Source organism: Sphaeramia orbicularis, chromosome 11, assembly GCF_902148855.1.
Source record: "Sphaeramia orbicularis chromosome 11, fSphaOr1.1, whole genome shotgun sequence".
Taxonomy (NCBI): domain Eukaryota; kingdom Metazoa; phylum Chordata; class Actinopteri; order Kurtiformes; family Apogonidae; genus Sphaeramia; species Sphaeramia orbicularis.
In genome coordinates this window covers 36,170,490-36,194,926 of record NC_043967.1, presented here as the reverse complement: position 1 = coordinate 36,194,926, position 24,437 = coordinate 36,170,490, and the positions used below count along the sequence as shown (strand labels likewise).

At 34.7% G+C, this 24,437-nt stretch overlaps 3 protein-coding genes across 4 annotated transcripts; all 3 read left to right on the top strand.

The window, feature by feature from the left end:
• Positions 1-7,547: 7,547 nt before the first annotated feature.
• Positions 7,548-11,320, top strand: LOC115428158 (sperm acrosome membrane-associated protein 4-like). Its single transcript, XM_030147005.1, has 3 exons — positions 7,548-7,599; positions 8,240-8,350; positions 11,040-11,320. Exons 1-3 carry the CDS (start codon positions 7,548-7,550, stop codon positions 11,258-11,260), a joined length of 384 nt encoding a protein of 127 aa, XP_030002865.1. The 3' UTR covers positions 11,261-11,320.
• Positions 11,321-14,268: 2,948 nt separating this feature from the next.
• LOC115428721 (protein Bouncer-like) lies at positions 14,269-23,853 on the top strand. The gene is made up of 3 exons (XM_030147908.1): positions 14,269-14,391; positions 16,000-16,110; positions 23,471-23,853. The coding sequence occupies exons 1-3, from the start codon at positions 14,340-14,342 to the stop codon at positions 23,689-23,691; spliced, it is 384 nt and encodes a 127-aa protein (XP_030003768.1). The 5' UTR covers positions 14,269-14,339; the 3' UTR covers positions 23,692-23,853.
• On the top strand, positions 19,440-22,484 carry LOC115428719 (uncharacterized). Of its 2 annotated transcripts, XM_030147905.1 has the most exons (5): positions 19,533-19,812; positions 20,017-20,129; positions 20,347-20,435; positions 21,096-21,175; positions 21,206-22,477. In XM_030147905.1, the coding sequence occupies exons 1-5, from the start codon at positions 19,612-19,614 to the stop codon at positions 22,253-22,255; spliced, it is 1,533 nt and encodes a 510-aa protein (XP_030003765.1). In that variant the 5' UTR covers positions 19,533-19,611; the 3' UTR covers positions 22,256-22,477. The 2 variants fall into 2 exon arrangements, with proteins under 2 accessions (XP_030003764.1, XP_030003765.1); XM_030147904.1 differs by having other exon boundaries at positions 19,440-19,812; positions 21,096-22,484.
• Positions 23,854-24,437: the final 584 nt, after the last annotated feature.

The window sequence follows — 24,437 nt, the reverse complement described above, 5'->3', positions numbered from 1 at the left end:
TCTATCCACATTTCTATGCATTTCCTCACTGATGATCTGTCTTTATTGAGAACTTGTGGAAAAAAAAAAAAAAAAAACACCACGCACTCACTCAGCTGATAAAAAATATAAAAATATAGCATTTAACTGGCAACCTCAGGGAAAAACCTAAATAATCTCTCATTTTTGCTCCTTAGATGTGAAAATTTCATTCATTTCTGAAGTGTAAATAAGATATCTTGAATTCTTTTCACTCACACAACCAATTCCAGTGGATTTTTTGTCAGTATTGAACAATTTATATGAATCATCTTGTAATTAGGAGCTGCCTATTGCTCTTTACCTGCATTTTTGCATTGAAATCAACCATGAGACACTGTCAAACTCAGCTGACTTTCAGTCTCCATTATTTCCAAACATTTAATTAAATATTAATCGCTTCAACCTCCATGCCTTTGAGACGATTAAATTCACCTTTGTTTTTTTACTAGTTCAGCTCAGATTTCAGTATTTCCAACCATGCAGGGCAAACTCTCAGCAATTTAGGTGCGTTATCTTGCGTGATAGATTATAAATGTTATTCACAGGATATTTGTGATTCAATGGGAAATAAAGTAGATATTGTTTCCTCAAAAAACAAGAAGTTTGAGATGTTTGCTGAGACTCACTTCTGGTAAGCATCATGTTTGAAATTCCTCCACTTTGTCTGAAGAAGTAAATCACAAAAGCCCTGAAACCCTGCTGATCGTCTCCTCCCTTTGTCTGGTCTCACCTGTCTCACCTGCTCCTCAGCTCCTATAAATTTGTGTTCTCACCAAACAGGCATCATTTCTCACTCCCTCACCATCTAAACACTTGGGAGACAACAAGAAGACTCTTTTTTTGTCTGCGCGCCGAAACCAAAAAACCGATACACGATGAAGGGAAGGATCATACTGGGAGTCATTGCAGTTCTTGCATCTTTCATGTTGGGTAAGATTCATCAATAACCAAAAAAGGAAAAACAATGTGTATATAATATAATGATAATAATAATCTTATGATTTCAAAGTGAAAGCCCTCATTGGAAATTGGTTGGAAAAACTTTAAGGAAATTTATATTTTGTTTTATTTCCAATCCATGGATCTAGATCATTATCCTTTTAATTTATGTACAGAGATTTAATATAAACATATGTTTTTCTTTATGAATTCATGGCAGTTACTTGCCTCAGATATTTGCAGTTTTTCAGAAAAAAGGGGTAAAATGTGAATCATCAATTCCAGTTCATACATAGGCATTTAATAGATGTATTTTGATATAAATATATGGCAAAATGATCATTTTTGTTCATTTTGAATGTATTTTTTTCTGAATTAACTGCCTGCGTTTGGTTTTCTTGAAAAAGTCAAGAAATATTTTAAAATTATTGACAATATTTCACTTCTCAACTGAGACATTTAGTGGATGTAAATTCATATAATTCAGAGCTAATGGATAATTTTTCTTTTATGTACTTAGATACATAATTTGTGTTTCTAAATTAACTCATAGAACTCCCTGCCTCTATTTGGTTTTTACCCTCGGCCCTTGCCGCAGGGTATTGTCATCAGTTCATCGTCCGTCTGTCTGTCCGTATGTGCAAAAACTTTGTTGTGGACTGAAGGCCGAGGGTTTTCAAGTGCGGGCATCTTATCTTCTAGAAAGCAGCAGGTTAAAGGAATCACCAACACCATATTTGGTCACTTATCTGTGATGCTTTATATGTAGATTGTAGAGGAACAGGTTGGGTTGTTGTGTTTCTTTTGAAACATGAGTCATTATGAACAACAATGAATGTCTAAGGAATCAGAAAACATTGCCAATACTTTAGGTGATTGTTGTGTTGACAGGTTTTCTAAAGACTCTAAGTCAAGGTAGTTCAAAAGAAAGGAACTGAGGATGAAGCTGAAGAATTATTTTTAATGTCATGTCCCGCCAACGAACCATCGATTTATCAAGTGGAGAAAAAAATCTAACTAGAGAGAGCAACATCTGAGGTTCATTCTCCAGTAGTGACTAAGAAAATATGTTCTTTCACTTGAAAACATTCATAACCAATAACCAGGGGAACATTTTTCTAAAAACATGACAAAAACTACAGAAAAATTCTATGCTGCCCCTAATAAAATTACGTCTTTTGGTTAATACTGATCCTCATATTTACTTATTTTATGTTTCTGATCCAAAACCAGACTATGTATTAACCCCCAGTCCCTTTCTGGTTACCATTCCTCTGTTAGTTTTAGTCATGTGATTGTTTTTCCCAACTCTGTAAGATCTTGTTTTTATTAAGTCTGATTGAGATTGGTCGATGACTCAACACATTGGAGTTTTAACGAAGAAAAGATGCTGATGGAGAAGCTTTTACATGGGTGTGGTGGACCTCAAATTTTCCAAAAAGGTTCACAAACCCCAAGAAATGCAAACAAAAAGTCCAGTTGATGTTGATTAATTTTGTCTACATGAACATTTAATGATGACTGTGGACACGTTTTAACTCATATCTTCATTTGTGTTTCAGCTGAGTCCCTGACATGCAACAAGTGCACCTTTGGTCTGTTGGGCGTGTGTCTGAACCAAGCTGAGGAAACCTGCTCGACCAACACCAGCGTCTGCTTCACCGGACGTGCAAGTAGGTTTTCTTCAAATAATGTCATGCCTTTTAACACTTAGTTTTGGGGTGTTTTCTATAAGACGTGCTTAAACCATGACACACTCAACAAAACGGTCAGTTCCTCATTAGCTCAAAACTCACACCCTTTTCTTTTCAAACATTATCTATGAGGCATGATTCGACCAAAATGACTCTCAAACACTGTGACACAGTACACACCCACAGACTAATTACAGAAAATGATCCCTATAAGATGTTATTTGACATCTGTATTTGGTATAAAATCATGCATTTTAATCTAGCAGCGCCACAACAAAAAACACATAAATACAAGTGATGTGTGGGAGTTGGAATGTGTCTATGAGGTAATTAAATAGATAAGTAATTAAGCAGACAAAAGAGGAGTTTGGGTGTCAGGTGTTAAACCAGTATTTCCAGTTTTGGTAGTTTATCTGGTTTTAGACTAATTGTTGAAGAGTTAGAGGGAAAGCAATGAATGTTGCAAGAAGCGTTTAAGAAAACACAGGGTAAAATCTGAAATGACAAATTAGAAAATAGGAGAAAACTATTACCTATGAAAGAATCTGGTTCATTCCATTTAAATTCCTCTTTTATTTTTGCATCACTTTAATAATAGCTTTTATTTATATAGCACCTTTAACAACAAAGTTTACAAAGTGCTTTGACAGACAAAGCAGAGGGCACAACAGCAGGATACAAGAAGCAGGTAAAAACACTAAAACAGAAGCAACACAATAATAGAGATGTGTACAACAAATGCAAAAAACATGACACTTCAAATAATTAAGTGAATCGCAGTAAAGGGTGCAAGGATAACGTAACACGATGCTGTCAAATCAATGCAAAAATGAAGAAGTGAGATTAAACAACATCATGTATGAGAATATGAATTAATAATCAAACAGGATAAAAATCAAATTTAAAAAATTAAAATTAAAAACTTTACTTTAGTACAAGAAATATTTCAAATGTGAGTTGATAGACTTCTGAAAATCTTACTAAAGCCTGTATTCAACCTTAACATTTGTCTGTGGGTGTGTCTGAAGGATTTTGTCATGAATTATGTCTAATTTGTCATCTTTCACCCAGCGCATCCCTCGTCAAACTTATATTTAGAACCTTATCACACATTCTTTGAAAAATCTGAGTCTACATTTACGTTTGAAATTGACATAAAATACTCTTGCCAAGATTATTTTCATTAAAGCAATCAAATTTTAGGAAAATATATTCATCATTCACGTTATTTTTGTCTATATTTTACCATTGACAAGGTGACACAATTTTTAGCTTGTAACCAACTGACTCGAGGCTACATTCATAAATTCTATCAAAAGAGAATTTACTTATTTAAATTAATAACCAAAAGTAATTTAAACAGTGGGATGTGGAAGTAAGAGAGTAATCAGTCATGTCAGCAGTATGTGGGTAGGTGAAAATATGGTGTTATGCATGTTGTCTGGTGCAACAAACCAAACAAAGAAAATACAAAATAGAAGGAGATCAGGTTGGGAGAGTGAGACAGGTTGAAGGTGCAGTCTTTTATGCCCTCTGTAAGCCCCGCCCACATAGACAGGTAACAGCAGGTGTCCCTCCCTCTCCACACACCAGGCCACATGTGGTCAACACCTTAATATTTACAAGACAGAGTGGAAGGGGTCATTACAGACAATTCAGAATATTTGATTATATTTTAAGATAACTGGGCTTCTTTTGAATATTTGAATAATATCTACATCTCTGTTTCTCCTCAGCATTTCCTTCTCTCACCGCCTTTGTGGGGTTCAATACCCAAGGATGCCGAGAACCTTCTCAATGCACCAATACGACAACGGGAACATTGTTGGGCGTCACGTATGAGAGCAAAATCGAGTGCTGCTCAAAAGACAAATGCAACCCCATCACAATCAGCGGTGCTCCATCCACAAAGATGAGCCTCACTGTTGCCATCACTGCAGCTGTTCTGGCCTCCGTGTGGGGAAGCATGCTGTAAAATATGAAAAAAAGAACCACAAACCCAACTGCTCCTTTTACTAATTTGTTCAATGATGATTTATGCAGTGTCACTGTAAAAACACTAAGATACTAACAGACTGTTTGTGCTTATAGGCGTTAACACTTCCATGCTGCAACATAAAAGTCTGTGACAGGCCTATTTTTGCAATTTTGTCAAGTCAGGGTTTTCTACTGATATGTTATTATAAAACTCAGGTATGGAAGTCGATCGATGGAATGTTTCGGGGAAACATTGAGTTTGTAATTCTTCCATGCTGATGTTGTTTTCTTTTTTTTTTAAATCAAGTTGTATTTATCCGCTGTCTGCTTTGTGTCTCATTGCGCAGAACTTTAATACGAAAATAAAGAAAACTTTAAAAAAAAACAACATGTTTTTCCCTTGTTGTAAATGCTACCCCCCCCCCCCCCGTCAAAAAAAAAAAATCATCAGTCCATCAATTATTCTAGAATTATATTATTGTATTACTTTTCAAACAAATTAGTGCAATTCCAAACAACAGGTAATATAAATGAGAACAAAATGAAAATATTAACTGATTTCAGCAAAACAGTGGCACGTTAATAAAACACACCGAAACAGCTGGATTAGGTATCAATAGCAATGGTTCAGATTGATAAATTGATCTAATCAGCAATGACTCTTTCTAAGGGGCTTGACTATTTATTATGTTAAAAGTAAATCAGTGAATATTTACATAATTATTTGTTATGTTTTGTTTGCAAAGTTAGAAAGAAGTGTATAAGGTAAAGTCTGATGTTGATTTACACACAACAGACTGATCCCATGATGCTCTTTAAAGGGTTTTTATATAGAACTGATCTTCCAAACACTCAACAGCAAACTGTATCATGCACTAAATCAAGTACAAAGCTCAATGTTTACACACATCTGTATCATGGTATCATGAAGTTATCTTCTTGTTGGTCAAAACAACACTTTGTCTTACACTCAGCACATGCTACATCAGCTGATAGTTTGCATTATGGCTCTGGTAGCTTACTTCTGTTTTTTAACAGAAAACAGCCACAGTAAAACTACAAATCACCTCTGTTTTCTGTAAGGTTTTTGTGTCAGTAGCTGCACTAACGATCTATAGATTTGGAAGTTTGGAAGTTGATGTCAGTGTTCTGTAGCGCATCTCTCACCAAAAAACACAGTGTTAGCATGGGCTGTTTATTATTCTCATTAGAGCAGGGGTGTCAAACTCATTTTGGTTCAGTTCCATATTTAGCCCAATTTGATCTCAAGCGGGCCAGACCAGTAAAATAATGACTTAATAACCTATAAATAAATCCAAGTTTTTCCATTTTGTTTTAATACAAAAAATCCCTAATTAAATTATGAAAATATTTACATTTTACAAAAAAGATGTGAATAACCTGAAAAAACAGAAATTTCATTGGAAAAATTAGTGCAATTTTAACAAAATTATACCTCGACTTATTATTTATACATGTACATTACACACAGTGTTCCATAAATATTTAGTAACAGGCAGAATATTGTTAAAATTCTGGAGTTTGGAACTAAAATTTGAACAATTTCTACAATATTCCATCTCTTATTATTAACAAGACTACAGATCACATTAGATCCATAAATGCACCAAACATTTAGTAACAGGCAGAATATTGTTTAAACTGCACATTTTGGGTTGTTCATCTTTGTTTTTATTTATGTATTCATTTGCATTGTATTGTGAAAGAATAGTTTTGTAAACGTAAATATTTTCACAGTGTAATGTTATTTTTTTCACTTTGATTTTTTCTACATAATTTTTCACAAATAAAATTTGTCGTTGTCATTATTTATGGGTTATTGTGCTGTTATTTTTACTGTAGATCACATTGGTCTGTATGTGGAACCTGAACCAAAAGGATTTTTGACAACCTTGACTGTTCAGGTTAATTTTTACACTTACATCCTGCAGGGCCGGAATGGAACCTTTGGCGGGCCAGATTTGGCCCCTGGGCCACATGTTTGACACCTGTGCACTAGAGAATATAATTATTCTTCCTTCTCCCTTCCTTTGATATCTTCTTCTACCCTCATCTGTTTTTGTTATGTAAGTAAATATATCATGATCCTGTGTCATATTTTAGGACACCACAAATTATATCAACAAATAATGTAAACTTTAATAGTAATAAAGGTAAACTGGAAGGTTCTGATAATGCTGTAGACCTGGGAATTATCCTAAAAATTATAGGATAATATACTCACTTGCCAATAGCTGCACTAAAGATCTGTTTGGAATTACCTAAACAAAGTCAGAACTGTCACTGTTTAGTCTGAACCGTGGATCTAAAAACACAGAACATAGCAAAGATGATAACATCACATATTAACTTTATACCTTCATTCATAGTGTTGATTCACTGATGGCTTTGGTAGGTGTATGTGTGTTCTGGAACAGGCTCCTTCTTGCATTGTATACTTTATCTCCCCCTTTCTAATTCAATGACATTACAATGTATGATGCATTTTCCTCCATTTTGTCAGTTGAATGCAGCGGTTTCTATAACTGACTGTTATAAAGGTGCAAACATTTTAACTCTTTTAACTCTATTTATGTGAAACCATCTAATCTAGGAGTGTAATTACATTCAAATATGTCAAAAGTAAAATGACTGCTTTATTCTCCTCCTCAGAGTGAAGCATAATATCGGCATGTTATCGGTACGTGTCACCCATTTACAAACTTTCTTATCACTTCTGTTGACGTATATTTGAGGTGTTTCACTGACTGTACTCCCCCGCATATAAAGATGTGGATCGTGATTCACTGATCCTCAAATCGTCATCTCACAGTTACCGAAGGAGTCAAATTAGAGACCAGACGACGCCTTATTTTAAGGATATTTCCATTTGTTAGTGCATCGTTGGACATCACCATGAACAAACTTCTCTGGAGCTGTGCTGCACTTTTCACTCTGTTTGTTACAGGTATGAGGTTTTAGTTTGTGGAAAAGATGGAAAACACTTTGTGGGACCAAGTTAAATCCAGTGCTGTAGTGTCCAACGCATAAAGAATTTTATTTTTAAGTAATTTACAAGATGTGATGTAGGATTTGAAGCTTTTTTTTTTTTTATCTAGAACCTGCGTTGACTATTAGTAGTAACAAAAATAACTGTTTGAGATTTGAGACAGGAGCGGTAATCTTTTACAGGCCCAGGAGCATTTCTGCACATAAAACAGAAATTTTTACCTTTAGATGTTAATTCCACCCTATTTTAAAGCCACATATTAAGTCCAGTTATGGTTTTATTGCATCAGATGTTAACAGAACAGCTGTATATGAATTTATTGTAGTATCTGAAACATGTAAAACCTGGATAAATGAAACAAACCTCTAACATTTTTACAACATGCCTTTGAATTCATCTTCAATAACACATTTGTTGCCAGCGTTCACCTTGAGAGGTTACGGAACAATCTCTGGATGTGTACTTTATGATTAGAGCAGGTGCTTGGTTAATAAAGGTGTAACTAAGTGGAGTCAGATAATTCAGGCCTTTGGTTCAGTTTTGTCTTCCGTACAGATGACTGAAAATGTCCTATACTTGTGTTCGTCTTTTCCAACAGTTGAGTCTCTCACCTGTAACACCTGTGACACTTCAGTCTTCGGCTACTGTCTCAGCACCAAAGCTATAAACTGCACTGGAACTCAGGACCAATGCTACTCTGGAGTTGCAAGTAAGGTCATCAGTCCAGAAACATTTAAAGGGGTCATATTTTGCTTTTTTGAATGGAATTTTGCATTTTCAAACATTTCCCTGTGGTCTACATAAACTGTAAATACGATGGTTGGGTCTGAATTCTTCATTAATTCAACTCCACAGGTCCATCTTCAACCCTATTTCTGAGTAATGACACCAGAAAGGTCGTTTTGAGCGCTGGCCCTTTAAATGCAAATGAACTACTTCAGACCCCACCCCCTCCAGATTTTTGACCGCTGGGCCATATAAAGATATGGCTTTATATGGCTCTGGTTGACCATTGTCAAGGGACGATTTGAGTCTCCGGACGGTGTGAGTCGCACATACAGAGAAGCATTTATCTCTGTCGGCCATCTTTTATGACTTGCTATGGCAACCTCAAAGATCGCATCATCGGCATAGGGCTGTGATTTCCCCCTACCGCTCAGCTTCCCCCAGATTTAGATCAAAACATTTGTCTGCTGGATAGGCTCTCAGCTGTGAAAGCATATACATTGGCTCTCGAAATCAATTCTGATCGCTAGAAAGATACTCCTTGAAGGTAAAGTCTCTGTACTTTTACATAATTTGACTCCTACAACAGTAATATGTCCTAGCGAGGTTGCGTAGCGAGTCGTAAAAGATGGCCGACAGATAAATGCTTCTACGCCAGTGTGACTCACATCGTCTGGAGACTCAAATCGTCCCTTGACAAACATGCTGCTCTGTCCTGTTTCTCCGTACTTGGAGAAATTTTCATTGGAAGTCTTGACCATATGTGTGCAAATGTTGTGATGTAACTAGTTATAGACGCAACAAATTTAGAAGGAACTAAAACAGGTTGTAGAAATCCACTCAGTTTTTGCCAGAATGAATATAAAGATAGCTTTGCAACATCTGGAGGGTTCAAATTCAAACTTTATGAACTATTAGGGTCCAAATACACAAATAAATGTACCAAAGACTAATAAAAGAGGGTTTTGCAAAATATGTCCCCTTTTAATAGTCATGGAACTTCTCAGCAACTCATCTCTGGTGTTAATAGTCTCAAACCAAAGCAGGTGCATAGATAAAACAATTTCTACAAACACTAATACATCAACTCAAGGATTTTATAGCTAGATTTATAACATTTAAAGAAGCTTCAGAAAAACAACAAAAACCTACTTTTAGACAAATTTCAAGTCTTCTACTTTTAGGGCCAAAGGTTTTTGATGAGACAAGTCTGATTTAGAGGTTGTTTGGTATCACCTGCATTACCAGTGGCTTTTTCAGCTGTTACACTCAGATACCATTGATACTGAGTGAAAATGTTTGTACATTTTTAAGCAGATGACACTCTGATATAAGCCCCAGACTCTACTGATCTTCAGAATTTCCTGCTAAAGATTTTGATTTTATTAAACTGCAATTCAATATCATTCAAGCCTCGCAAACTTGATTGTGAAAGATTTGAAGAAAAAGAGAGACAGAGTGAGTGAGGGATGAGTTTCTTCACTGTAAACATTAGCTTTATGCACACATTCATATCACTTTCATGACTGCCCGTGAAAAATTGCACAGCGGCATATTTGTGCACCACATGTATAACTGTTACCTAATTTACAGCCATGCAAATGACACAGAAGCACCATGAGGCTATTTGTTTGACAGTGCAGTTCTTTGATGAATTACACCTTTTACAGATATTAATTGTATGCAATTTTTTTTTCTCATTTGGACCAGTTTCAGAAGTGCAAAAGCCTCTAAAGTTAGTTGATTTCAGTATTCTATAGCTCATTTGTCACTAAGAAACAAAGTGTTAGCATAGGCTGTTTATTATCTCACTAGAGAATTTCATTGATACTTGATATGGAGGTAAATATCACCATAAATTACAGTATATCAACAAATAATGCAAACTTTAATAGTAATAAATGTAAACTGGGAGGTTTTCATAATCTAGACCTGTAAATTATCCTAAAAATAGTAGGATAATACACCAAGTTGTTAACAGTTGTACTAAAGATCTGTTTGGAGTCCTCTAAACAAGGTCTGAACTGTGGATCAACAAACAACAAACTAGGAAAATAACATCACATATGAACTTTATACCTTTATAAACCTCAATCAAACTCACCTGTGTAGAAAAATGCTGTGATTTCAGAGTCAAACTCGTTTTATTTAGAGTTGTGTCTAGTGGTGAAAACAACAGCATTCATTTTTTATCATTTCATGACTCTAAAAGATGTTTCTAACTGGTTCCTACCTCAGCTCGTCATATTCTGACAGTGGTCAAAGGCACCATGGTGTTCGTTTTCCTCACTATGACTCACTACTCCCTCTAGTGGTCACATAGACCCCCCCCCCCGCCCCTTTGGCGCAAATGCATTCACTGCAAATCTTTACAACCCCATAAACTGGCATCTTTGGCATAATTTAAAAACTGTATTCAAAAGACTGTAATAATAATTCTAAGTCGTATTCTATTATTTTATATATAAATACTACACATAGCTCCTGTTTCTAATGCCATTCATCAACTTGTCAGGTTTTTAAGCAGGGAATAAAAATATGCACTGAAATGACCTATTACGTTTGCATAACGTTTAGGTATGTTGCATGTATTATCCTAAAGCTAAGTGTGAGAGTTAAAAAAAATTACTCGATTTCAATGACCATAACGCATCATCCTTTGTTTTTTTCAGCATTTAGTAGCGACGAGATCTTGGATATCCACTCAAGAGGCTGCATAACAAAAACTTCCTGCAAAAACTCCACCAATCTAGCCATCTTCACTGTAAAGTACAACATAATCATGCACTGCTGCACAACTAACTACTGCAACGGAGCCACCTCCATCCGGATGCCTCTGACGACAGCTGTGGGTGCTGCTCTGGTGGCCATTTGGACCAGATGGAGCCTTTAGACAGGAGGATTTCTGCATCATTCTTGTTTTTGATATAACATTCACAGCACGCCAGTATCCCGGTGATATTCAATGGAGGGATACTGGCTGCATAGTAACACTTGTATTGGAGTATTTACAGTATATTAACCTGTGAGATAGTAGTTTTAGTTGTATAAGTTACATATCTGTACTTTTCTGAGTGATTCTTTGATCTCAAACACAAATGTCTGCTTTATTTCAACAACTTTCCAGATATGCATGACAACACTGACAGATTGTGTGTTTAATTCCTTCTTATTGTCTTCCTTAATACTTATTGTATTAATCCATGATGCTTAGTAACCCACATGTTCTGATTTCAGTGTTACCGCAATAAAAATCAACTTCACACAAGCTTCTACAGTAAATGGTTTGTCCCATTCCCTACTATTTGCACCTCTAGTGCTGTTCTCAAAGTAAAAATATTGTATAAAAAAATATGAGTTCTGCATTTAAACCTTTCTACAACAAAAGTGTGCAACTTTTGTTTGCAAAAATGTACTTAACCCTTTCATGCATAGTGGTCACTACAGTAGACAGTTATTCTCCACCTGTTCTCTTGTATATTAATGGGTTTTGTTGTTTTAGTTCCATATCAGCCAACACAGTGGACGCTTATGCATCATCCCATACACTGACATTCATACCATTACTATAACTTTGCTGTTCTTGATAAACCTGATCTGCAATGACATGTTTGAGTGTAAATCAATTGCTAATAAAAATTGGTAATATTATAAAATGTGAAAACAAAAACAAAAACTTCAGATTAACCACATTAAAAATGTTTTGATTTTGTATATCACTTTTTGATATTAAAAAAAATAAACACATGGTGTCCAGCAGAGTGGACATTTTTGGAACTCCACAAAAAATTATGAACGTGGATTTGTTTCTGTATTGTTTTAACCAAAAAAAAAAATCCCTTCAATCAAGGAAAAGAAGTGTTCAAATGTAATTTTTTGGATCGTATATTTTTTTTCATTCAAACACTTTTTTTTAATTGAATTTTTTTTTAATTTAAAGCAATAAAGAAACACATCTACCTTCATAAAAAAAAACAGATTTATTTTAAAAAAAAATCAATTGCATTGTTTTTTTGTGCCTAAAGAGGAATTAAAACACTCAGGAAAAACATCTCGACTAAGGTTCTCATAATTCATGCATGAAAGGGTTAAATATGACGATTAAAAGTAGTCACTATGCAGGAAAATTACCCCTATTTGTATTTTAGTCTTACATGTTCTAAACGTTTTAGACTGAGTTCAGTTGATATACTTTTTATATTATTATTCCGTAACACTACATCATATTCTCCAGTTAAATCCATTGATACTTCCAATCCAATCCAATCCAGTCCAATCCAATCCAATCCAACTTTATTTATAAAGCACTTTGACACAACCACAGTGGACCAATGTGCTGTGTAGAAGACTATAAGCAAGATAAAATTAATAAAAAAAAACATTAAAATCAAATAAAAATAGATAAATTAAACAAGTTAACATATAAAAACAGAAACAAAATGTCAACATTGCACGAGTGTTAAAAGGCCAAGGAGGTATTTGGACTGGTGTCTCCATGTCCCACCTCCTAAAGTGTGTTCTGGACTCAGGGTTAGATGGATGTTGTACAAGGCCTCGTGGTGTTGATGAGCTCACCAGTGGATTCTTTGAATGTACCAAATTGTTTATTTTGAGCACTTCTACAGCTTTCACTGTGTCTCTGATAGGTTTAATTTTGTTTTTTAATCTCAAAGATGTCCTCCTTCACTTGCATTGACATCTCTTTGAACATCATATTAAGAATTCATTGAAAATCTTCTGAATGTTCTTTTATCTGCTTCATTTGTCATAAAATATCCAGAGGACAGGCCACGTCTGGACATGAAGCTGCTTCTCAGTCAGTATGTCCAATTAATTTGAGCCTCTAAAAATGAAAGGACTATGTTTTAAATGGTTATACTTCCTAAATGGCTACTGTAATTTTTTGTGAAAACCCCTGAATTAACCTTTAGGGATCGCTCATTCCATTTTTGCACATTTTTGTCACTTTTCTTTTCTGATATAATCATTTATGGCTGCTTATGACATGAATTTCTCCATTTTTTTTTTTGTTTTTGTTTTTGGCATAGTTTTACCATTGATTGTTTGTTAATCTTACACATTTCTTATACATATAACAACACCCAATCAATGTACATGGAAAATACTACAATAAAATGATCTTATATCAATATTTTTTTTCCTACTTTCTCCTGCACAAATCTCTTAAATCACTTTAGCTTGACTCAGAATTACCAAATGTTCTTAATTTTCAGAATTTTAACCATTTGAATATGTGATACCACTTGTTTTATTAAAAAAAAAACATAAAATGTGACATATTTTTCAAATAATTCACAGTGGAGGAATGTGGAATTGTTTTATATCAGAGTCAAAAATAGTTTTAGGGCTTTTAGGGTTACGCTTATAGAGGAAGACTTTAAACTCAACACATAAATTAAGATTAATCCTTCAGTTGATCACAATGACTCCAAATCAACATGGGAAAAACATCAAAATGTCACACGGAAAGGCTCTGCATGGGAACACAGGTGCAGTGAGATGATCCACCCAGACCAGGGGTAAAATCCTCTATTGTTTATTTTTTATATCTGTCTGGCCTTTCCTTTTTCTTTATTAAATAGAGGGAGTGCTCTCTTTACTCTTGATATTTACCGGACAATTACCTAATTATTGACAGAGGCTCTTGAAAAGGACCATGATGTTGATTTTCCAGCCACACATGGGTTCAAACATACCCATAAATATGTATTGTTTGCCTTGTTCTCTATGGGCTCTTTTTTCCTGCCTGTTTCCATTGATATAATACAATTAATGCAGACCTCTAAATTTTTTTTTTTATCATCTTGACCACAGATTCTGATGTCTTATACCTTTCATATAAAAGCTGACGTTCAGGTCTGCAGGAGCTCATTTCTGACAGTTGGATCTTTGACTTATTACTCAATTTGCTCTGATTTTATCTTATTTTTGACTTATCTTTTCAAAACAAGATGAACAAATTACTCTGGATCGGTGCAGCTTTAATGGTGATGTTTGTCACAGGTAAGAAGCACTTTATACTGAGTAGAAACGTATTCTGTCTGTAGAAATGCTTTAGATTAAAGCTCACAGTGTACAGTGTAATTATTCAGAGGATTTTTCAGAATAACTGATAAAATCTGATTTGCAGCTGAAATACGTGAATTTATTTTTAATCTAAACTTTGCTGAGTGTTTTTTAAAAAGCTTTCTGCAACTTTTTGGAAAAAAGTATGTATAATTATATAATGACACTTACTTAGATAAAGATAATCTCTTAAAAATTTTTTGTTTTAACTCCAGTTCAGACTTTCTATTCTATTCTATTTTTATTTAGATTCTTTGTGCACAAGAAATAGAGGCAACAAAGCTATTTTGAGTACATAAAAAACACATGAAAAACAACAAAAAAGAAGGAAAAACTTTCCCAGGTTTCCATGATATGAATATCATTATTTCAGGTTATTTCAGTCTTTTACATAGAAAATTACCACCTTCTCTTTTTGATAATCTGTCTTAGCCCCTCTCCTCATAACAAATGTTTATTATGATGCAATAAATAAACATGCAGAACACATTATTATTGAGAGACACAGATGTAGAGGGGCAGGATGAAAGATTTATGAATGTTTGTGCCATTTTTCTGCCACCTTCTGAGATTAAATAAAATGCACTGATTGAAGAGCACAGCAGACTTTCACATCTCCTTCTTTGTTTTTTAATGTGTTAAACTGCATCAGAGTTTATATCACTTTACCTAAAAAGCTCAAAGTAGAGAAGAAAACAGCACTTTGAATAAGGGATGTTTTTAGAGGTGCTATAGGCCACTACATTCTACTAAAAATTTCACAATGAACCTTTAAGTCAGGGGTCTCAAACATGTGGCCTGGGGGCCAAATGCGGCCCGCCAAAGGTTCCAATCTGGCCCATGGGATGAATTTGCAAAGTGTAAAATTCCATAGATTCATTGTAGTTAAGGTTCCACAAACAGACCGATATAATCTCAAGTACAATATCCTACAAAAAATAATGACTCCGTATTTTCTTCTCGTTTTGATGTGAAAAAATATTACATTATGTCTATAAACAATGACAACTTCAAATTTTTGTCTTTGTTTTAGTGCAAAAAATAACATTAAATTATGAAAATATTTACATTTACAAACTATCCTGTAACAATAAAATGTGAATAACCTAAACAAATATGAACAACCTGAAATGTTAAGCACAGTTTTAACAATTTTCTGCCTGTTACTAAATGTTTAGTGCCTGTGTAGATCCAAACCATAATGCACATGTAGAAATGATAAGTTGAGGCAGAATATTTTAATATTGCACTTATTTTTCTTAAGAAATTTCAGTTTTTTCAGGTAATTCACATCTTTCTTTTTGATAGTTTATAAAAGTAAGTATTTTCATTATTTAATTGGGGGGTTTTTTGGTACTAAAACAAGACAAACATTTGGAGTTGTCATTATTTATAGGTTATTATGCTATTATTTTACTGGTCCAGCCCACTGGAGCTCAAATCAGGCTGAATGTGGCCCCTGAAAGAAAATGAGTCTGACACCCCTGCTTTAAATAAACCCTTACAATCACTGTTTCTAAGAATTTCCTTCCTTTTCAACAACAGGTGAGTGTCTGGTCTGCAGAACCTGTAAAATGGGTCTTGGAGGTCGATGTCTGTTCCCGTCCAGAATGACCTGCAGTGATGCTCAGCCCAACTGCTACATTGGAAATATGGGTGAGCGGTCAATACTTCCCCTGTGAAGCTTTGCTGCATCTGAAATAATGTGAGAGGTGTGAACAGAACGAATGCATGTTCAGCTCTTAAGAATCTTCCTCATCATCTGGAGCTTGTAAAAACTTTCTAATCAAATACACAGAGAAATCTAACATTTCTGGGCTGGTGTTGTGGAGTCTCCAGCAGTCATTAGTTACATGAAGTTGAGTCATTTTATCCCCTGATTTATGACTCACACATGTAGGCCTGTTTTAAACTTGGAGACATTTCCCCTTAATGTTTCAAGAAGGTATTTGAAAATTATTTGTATTTAGTTTTAAAAATGACTCCAACTACAAACTATTCAACAATGTTATATTAACAAAACATTGCATTGATAACAACACAAGAACAGCATTCTAATTGTTATGTTTGGAAAGTATTTCTCCTCAATAGTATTTAACCCTTTCATGCATGAATTATGAAAAAAGTATCTATATATATATATTTTTTAGATAGATTTTATTACTCAAATAGGCTAAAGTTGAAATAAATTTTGATTTGATTTTTTTTTTTTTTTTTTAAATATGGTTTTACTAAGAACATATTTAATCTCCTGAGACCTAGGAAAGTGCAAGTTTTAGCTTTTTTTTAATTAAATAATTGCCTAGATTGGAAACATCATGTTGCAACTGTTTTTGCAGATGCTTTTTTTTTTTTTTTTTTACAGTTTTTTTGGAATGTCCTTTGCAGCTGACTTTTTTTTTTTTTTTTTGTCCACAAATGTGGACAAAAAACCCATAGCTGGGTCTTAGGAGGTTTATTTTATGAGATCACAGAGCAGTCCAAATCCTAAAACTAAGATGATGCTTTTTTTCATTGTATTGTTTAGGGTCTATAGAGACTGCCTCCATGTGGTTTGGAGAATATTGCCTTTATAACCCTTTGGAAAGCGAGTTTAATCTATATGTCCACAAATGTGGACGTCATGCATGAAAGGGTTAAAATCACTTCACTGCCATTTTGTTTCTTTAACTAACCAATGATCACATGTTGGTGAATGTCATTTTAATTTTGGAAATACGCATCTCTAAATCTCCTCATTTCCTTCATTTACTCAAAAAAAAAAAAAAACAGATTAAAGGGACTTTTCCACATCTATGTTGAATTCTCACAACTTTGTAAAACCTTCTTGTAATTTTTCAATTTCAGTTTGATTATGAGTTTAACATACAGATGTAATTGGTAAGAGGTTTTTAGTATATTATCCAAAATATCAAAGACTCTGGTTATGAGTCTATAAATAATGATGTGGAGCGCTGAGTATTTTATCCTATTGTATTTAATTGTATTCATAGAATGTATCTTTTCTTAATTTTAAACCAGCTCTTTTCATGTACAGTGAAATAACCTGAACCTGGTGCTGCTCTCTGATGTCACAAGTCATTCACTGCCATTATGTGTCTGTCTCTTAAAGAGTTTGAAGTTAACCTGGGTCAGTAAAACCCATCTTTGTGTGTATGTCTGTGATGTACTGCACCTTAAACCTCATTGTGCTGTCAGTCATTGTTGTCTAACCTTCTGTGTCTTTAAGGACACCATTCAAACAGGAGCCACACTAAGCCAACAGCAAACAATGACAACACTTCTAATTTCCCGAACAATAGACACTGAAGACCATGAAGAAAACAAAGTACACATAGTGTTCTGAACAATGCCCTTTACTGTAAAGTCATGTTAATTTAGATACTTTAAACTCATTTAGCTGACTAATGTGTCTCAGATTTCACCTTTTACTTTGCTTTTTCTACCAATGACACGCAATACAAACTCACTTTGGGGTGGATTAATATTTTATGAGTAAATAAAGGCATTTACTCAGTTAAACAGGCTGAGTGTAGTTTTAACAAATATTAAGTTGGGTTGAATGAAATTTCCTGAAAAAAGAAAAACCCTGCAGTACAGTATGTTAATTAAAAAAAAAAAAAAACCTAAACTAAATGTAATAATTTTTGTCATTAGTTTCAATAGCCTTTAATTTTCAGGTTATTGAGCATTTTTGTGATATTTCCAATGTGCTACACTTACCTGTCTTGGTGAAATTCTACGTATTTTTACAAACTAAAGGTGTTGTTCCTTTTGTTGAAAAGGAACTGAAAGGATTTAAAATTACTGAAGTAAATCTTGGTCGGTATGAATCATAAAAACATATTGTGGCTGAGATTTCAGGAAAGGTCGAAAAGGAGCAAGAATACTTCAGGGTTCTTTCTGATTTCCTTAAAACAACATGGTTTGGAGATAAGATATTTATTTATTTATTTGTTTATTTATTTCCTTAGCTACTTATTTATTTATTATTTAGTTACTTATTTATTTAGTTAGTTAGTTACTTAGTTATTTATTTATTTATTTAGTTAGTTAGTTAGTTAGTTAGTCATTTATGAATGTATGAATGTATGTATGTATGTATGTATGTATGTATGTATGTATGTAGTTAGTTAGTTAGTTAGTTAGTTAGTTAGTTAGTTAGTTATGTATGTATGTATGTATGTATGTATGTATGTATGTATGTAGTTAGTTAGTTAGTTAGTTAGTTAGTTAGTTATGTATGTATGTATGTATGTATGTATGTATGTATGTATGTATGTATTTAGTTAGTTAGTTAGTTAGTTATGTATGTATGTATGTATGTATGTATGTATGTATGTATGTATGTATGTATTTAGTTAGTTAGTTAGTTAGTTAGTTAGTTAGTTATGTATGTATGTATGTATTTAGTTAGTTAGTTAGTTAGTTAGTTAGTTAGTTAGTTAGTTAGTTAGTTAGTTAGTTAGGTATGTATGTATGTATTTAGTTAGTTAGTTAGTTAGTTAGTTAGTTAGGTATGTATGTATGTATGTATGTAGTTAGTTAGTTAGTTAGTTAGTTAGTTAGGTATGTATGTATGTATGTATGTATGTATGTATGTATGTATGTATGTAGTTAGTTAGTTAGTTAGTTAGTTAGTTAGTTAGTTAGTTAGTTAGTTAGTTATGTATGTATGTATGTATGTATGTATGTATGTATGTATGTATGTATGTATGTATTTAGTTAGTTAGTTAGTTAGTTAGTTAGTTAGGTATGTATGTATGTATGTATGTATGTATGTATGTATGTATGTATGTATGTATGCAGTTAGTTAGTTAGTTAGTTAGTTAGTTAGTTAGTTAGTTAGTTAGTTAGTTAGTTAGTTTACTTGGAATTTTCCTAAAGTACATGTCTTGACGCCATTAACTCCAGTGCAGTAGGTGGCGATATGCATCTAAATAATGTTGGAAACCATTTACCAGTAAAACCGAAGAAGCAGCAGAAGCAGCAGCAGCAGCAGCAGAAGAAGAAGAAGAAGAAGAAGAAGAAGAAGAAGAAGAAGAAGAAGAAGAAGAAGAAGAAGAAGACCCTCCCTAAAATGCCCCTCGTCCAATCCTACCTTAGCAACCGTTACTATGCACCGGAAGCTTCCCAGTCTTTTAGGCAGTAGTAAAGATGCCGAAGCGGTGTGCGCACGGAACCTGCAAATCCGACAGCAGATATCCTAAAAGTGTAGAAGGTGGTGTTGTGTTTTACCCTTTTCCGAAGCCTAAGACACAGGGAGACAAATGCGGGATATGGATTAAACAGTGTGGAAGACCTTACTCACAGCTGAATCCTTCTAAAGTCAACAAAAACACCTTCGTTTGCTCTAAGGTAAGATGCTAACTACCTTCAGTAACCTTAGCTAGGTCAGCTGGTTATCAAACAACAATGACTGAATATTAATTATCAGTTAGGTTTTGGCTTAAAGTGGAGATACTGTGTATTATATGATGCTGAGTTAGCTAGAATACCAAATGAAACAAAGTGTAAAGACTGTCAGACATATATTCTAATATGCTAGCTCTTATTTTCCAGCATTTTCTAATGGGGAAGCCTACTCCAGAATACCCCCATCCTGTATCTGCTGTACCTGTACCTGGTGAACAGAGTACACCTCTTGGAGCCAGGCGGAAACGTCTAGCTGAAAGGTTGGATGAATTACACCTGACAAATTAAAGTGACATTTCATTCTTGGTTCCATTTACATATTTGCATAGAGATTTATTGCATAAAAAGATTTAGAATACTCTCCAGATAGCTATTAAGTACAGAGCTAATATTTAAGAAAATCAAACTTCTGAAAAGCATTATAAATGATGTATGTGTTTTTACTTGTAATTAAATAACAAAACTGAATTTTTCCAGTTCTGAAGAATTGGACAGTGCACTATCCAGCAGCTCAGACAACACCAAGGAACCTCCAATTCAACACAATGGCACAGAAAGTCCCCATGGTAAGTGTTTAACCTGGTGCATTTATTTAATTATCTGTTTTTGTTTTGTTTTTTTGTAACTTGTCTTGTCCAGCATCCTAACAGCAGAATGGTAGTCTGGCTGCCTTTTGGTGCTGAACAAATTTGCTTTACCAAGGGTAACTTAAAGTATAAAGTATATGAAGCTTCCCTTGATATTCCACTGACTTTATTATGAGTTTTGTTGAACCACATGTTAATGCTGGCTCTGACATGGGGGGGGGGGGGGGGGGGGGGGGTGAAGGGGAGAGAGCACGAAAGAAGAAGGGGGCGAAGACCCTCACAAGAAAGTATCAGCAGTACAAACAGTAACAACCATGGTGATAATTATAATGGTAACAAAAACTACAACCAGAACTGAGTAAACTGGGAGAGTCATCAGGAGAGAAAAAAAAACACAAAACAAACAAACAAAACTACAATAAAATTAAAATAAAACACATAAGAGCTATTAAATGATGACTATAAGAAAAGAAAGCATGAACAGAATATCATACACCACGTCCGCCCAAATAATACCAATTAATAATTTATTAATTGGTATATTAATAATTATCTGTTCATATGTTCAAATATTTGTGACTGAAGGCAATCTTACAAAATAAACGATTAACTCAATGTTATTTTTTTTTATGTTTACAGAAGTACAACATAAATTGGAAGAGAAGACCCTAAAGGAGAAACTAACAGAACAAAACCAAGAGATGATGAAAGTGAAGCTGGAACCTGAACCTGAACCTGAACCTGAATCTGAACCTGAACCTGAACCTGAATCTGATGTGAAAAACAGCCAAATCCTGTTGCTTGAAAAGGAACTTCATAATGTGCACAGTGCAGAAGATGCCTTAACTCCAGAGACTCTAAACCAAAGTCACCTGCCTGCTTTTTTCAGCTACTGCACTGGATTCACCTATGATCAATTCAACAGCTTGTGTGAATTTTTCAAAGTGCCAACTGATCCCCTGTCCTCACAAACACAGATACCTCTCACTTACACTACGACAAACCCTGAGATCCAGAAAATACCTTTGCGTTGTCAATTCTTTCTGACACTAATGAAACTCAGACAAAATTTTGACAACAAAGATTTAGCGTTTACATTTCATATTTGTTTAGAGAGTGTCATCCTTTTGTTAGACTCCTGGATAGACTACATGGATGACAGACTTGGTCAACTCTCCAGTTGGCCACACAGAGATGTGATCTTATCAAACATGCCTGCTGACTTTAAACAGGACTTCCCAAACACGTTTGCAATACTGGGCTGTGCTGAACTGCAGATTGAAAGGCCCAGTTCAACACAGCTGCAGAGTCAGACTGATTCTATGTCCACATCTATGAACACACTCAAGTCTCTGGTGGCCTGTGACCCACGAGGTGCAGTTATATATGTGTCTGCACTCTTCAGTGGATCGATGTCGTACAAAGAGGTCTTTAATCACTGTAAAATCGCAGAGCTACTGCAGAGTTGCCTTCAATGTGGATTCCTCAAGAAAGGAGACGGACTAATGACAGATGAGAGTTTTCAGATTGAGAAGGAAGTGGAGGAGATTGGTCTCAAACTGAACATTCCACCTTCTGCTGGATCCGACCATCAGACGCCACATCCAGAAACTGAGATGAACAAAAAAATACCTGAACACATAGCGCAGGTGGAAAGGGCAATTGCCAAAATTAAAAAATTTAAGATTATTTCAGGTACAATTCCAGTTTCCCATCTTGGAAACATAAATCAGATCTGGTATGTGGTTAGCATGTTGTCCAACTTCCAACCGCACATAATCAAAGAAGAAAGTATTTAAATTTACAGATGGTGACAAGAAGAGAATATTCTTATGTACAGTAAGGCCATGATGTGTTTTTACATGCACTTTATTACTATGTTTAGGTGAGATCTTACTCAACCTTTTAATGAAGGACTTAATTTTAAAAGTTTCATTCTTTGGTTGGATGCTGTCCAAAATTACTCGGTGTTGTACAGGTGACCCGGATGGTTTGGAATAAAAAGAAATACACTGCCTTAACTCAGTAGTATCTTTTTTTTCTTTGTTTGCCTGATGCCTGGTCAAATCATTTCCAAAGGGTAATGTGGTTTCTCCTACAGCAAGTTTTACGAAATAGCTGATGGGAACATCCCTCTGTTGTGGCTTCTCATCTGTTATTGTGGACCTCTGGTAATAGTATAATATCAATACAGTATTACGAATAGATTTATTCTAGTGTAGCAGTCAATTTGAATCATTAATATTTCAAACTGATCTCATGAAATCACTTATGTCACGCCAGTTCTTATGGCATTTGGCTTGCTATACGTATGTATTTTCATCCTTTCACATGTTGTTCAGTGCCATTTGATCACATGTCAATTTACACCAAGATCTTCAGTTTACATATTCGTAACTGCTAACCCTAACCACTAATCACATGGTATTTGATGCGCCATGAACATGCATGTGGAAAGCTTATAATTCGTACAGATAAGACACCAATTAAAAGTGGCGTGTATAGCATGTATATTTACGCAATTCATGATATCACATTGAATATTTCAACTTTTCTGCTCCTTATATAGTGGCAGTTTACTGGTGTCCAAGACAAGACTGTTTTCCTTATCTTAACATTATGACTACTTCTGTTACTTCTCAGTTTAAGAATATTATATGAAGCCTGTCCTATAAATGTGTTTGCTTGAATTATTGAGCTTGAATTATTAAATTTGAGCATTTTGTTCCATTAAGGGCCTTACAGTGTGGTTTCAGTGACTAGACATCTGGTAAAAAAAACTTACATTTGTACAACCCATCAGCTGATTTTCTTTTTCTCAATACAAGACAATTTTATTACATTCAAGGATGCCTGTCTTCTTTTATCAGAGTGTTTTCTCAGTGTTAAAAATCCACATCCCTCACACTTACATCTTTACATCAAATACATCTTTAGCTTGAGAGTTTGGAATGGAGTCTGTTTTATTTATTTTTATGTTAAAACGTTTTTCTTTTGTCCTTTCTCTCACTCAGTCCTCAACGTCAGTAAGTTCATGCGCATGCATGCCAGAGGTTGCATCGCTTCGTCTCTCTGCAACACAACTGAAACAGGGACGCTCCTGACTGCAGGTTACACTGTGTCCAGGACCTGCTGCAACACCGACTGCTGTAACGGAGCCACAGCCATCCAGATCCCTCTGACTGCTGCTTTAGGCGCCGCCGTCATGTCTGTGTGGAGCACCTGGAGTCATTAAACGCAACACAAACGTCCTATTCTGAAGGCGTCTTATACATCCTATTGACCTGACTGTGTATGCAAACATTAAACCACTGAACACACACATTCTCATCGGCTAAAATTTACTTAGGGGGTCAAATGAGTGGCCATTTTTGTCAAAAAAAAAAAAAAAAAAAGTCATAAGAAATGCAGAGAACTGTGTTGAAATAATACTAATCCATTTGTGCACAGACTACTGATATTATTTGACAGTGGAAGCTATATTTTCAGAAATATTGGATTTGGAATAGCACGTGTATGTGAAAACTTTTGCTGGTGGACGGACGTGACATTACCCATGATGCTCTGGTCAGTACCAGTACTTTATTAGTAATAAACTTATAGACTTACTATTGCTAATTCTCCTCTTATTCATAAATGTTAGTATTGTGGATCTAAAACAATAACAGCTGACACAAAAACACAAAATGTGGCAGTGGACGGATGTGACATGGTTGTTACAGATCCCATCATACTGATGCTCGGCAGCCATGTCACCGTTTACACTAATGATCCCTGTGCAAAAACTAGGATCAGAATTATTTATCGTATAGTTTATCATCATACTAAAGAGTAAATAACAATATAGAATTGTTATTTCTTTATAAAAATGCTTATTATTAGAAATCTGTTGATTTCAAAAGTGACGTGTGACATTCTTAATGTATGTATTGGCGTAACATAAGCAGGATGGATCAGCACCATACTCCATATTGCAACCTG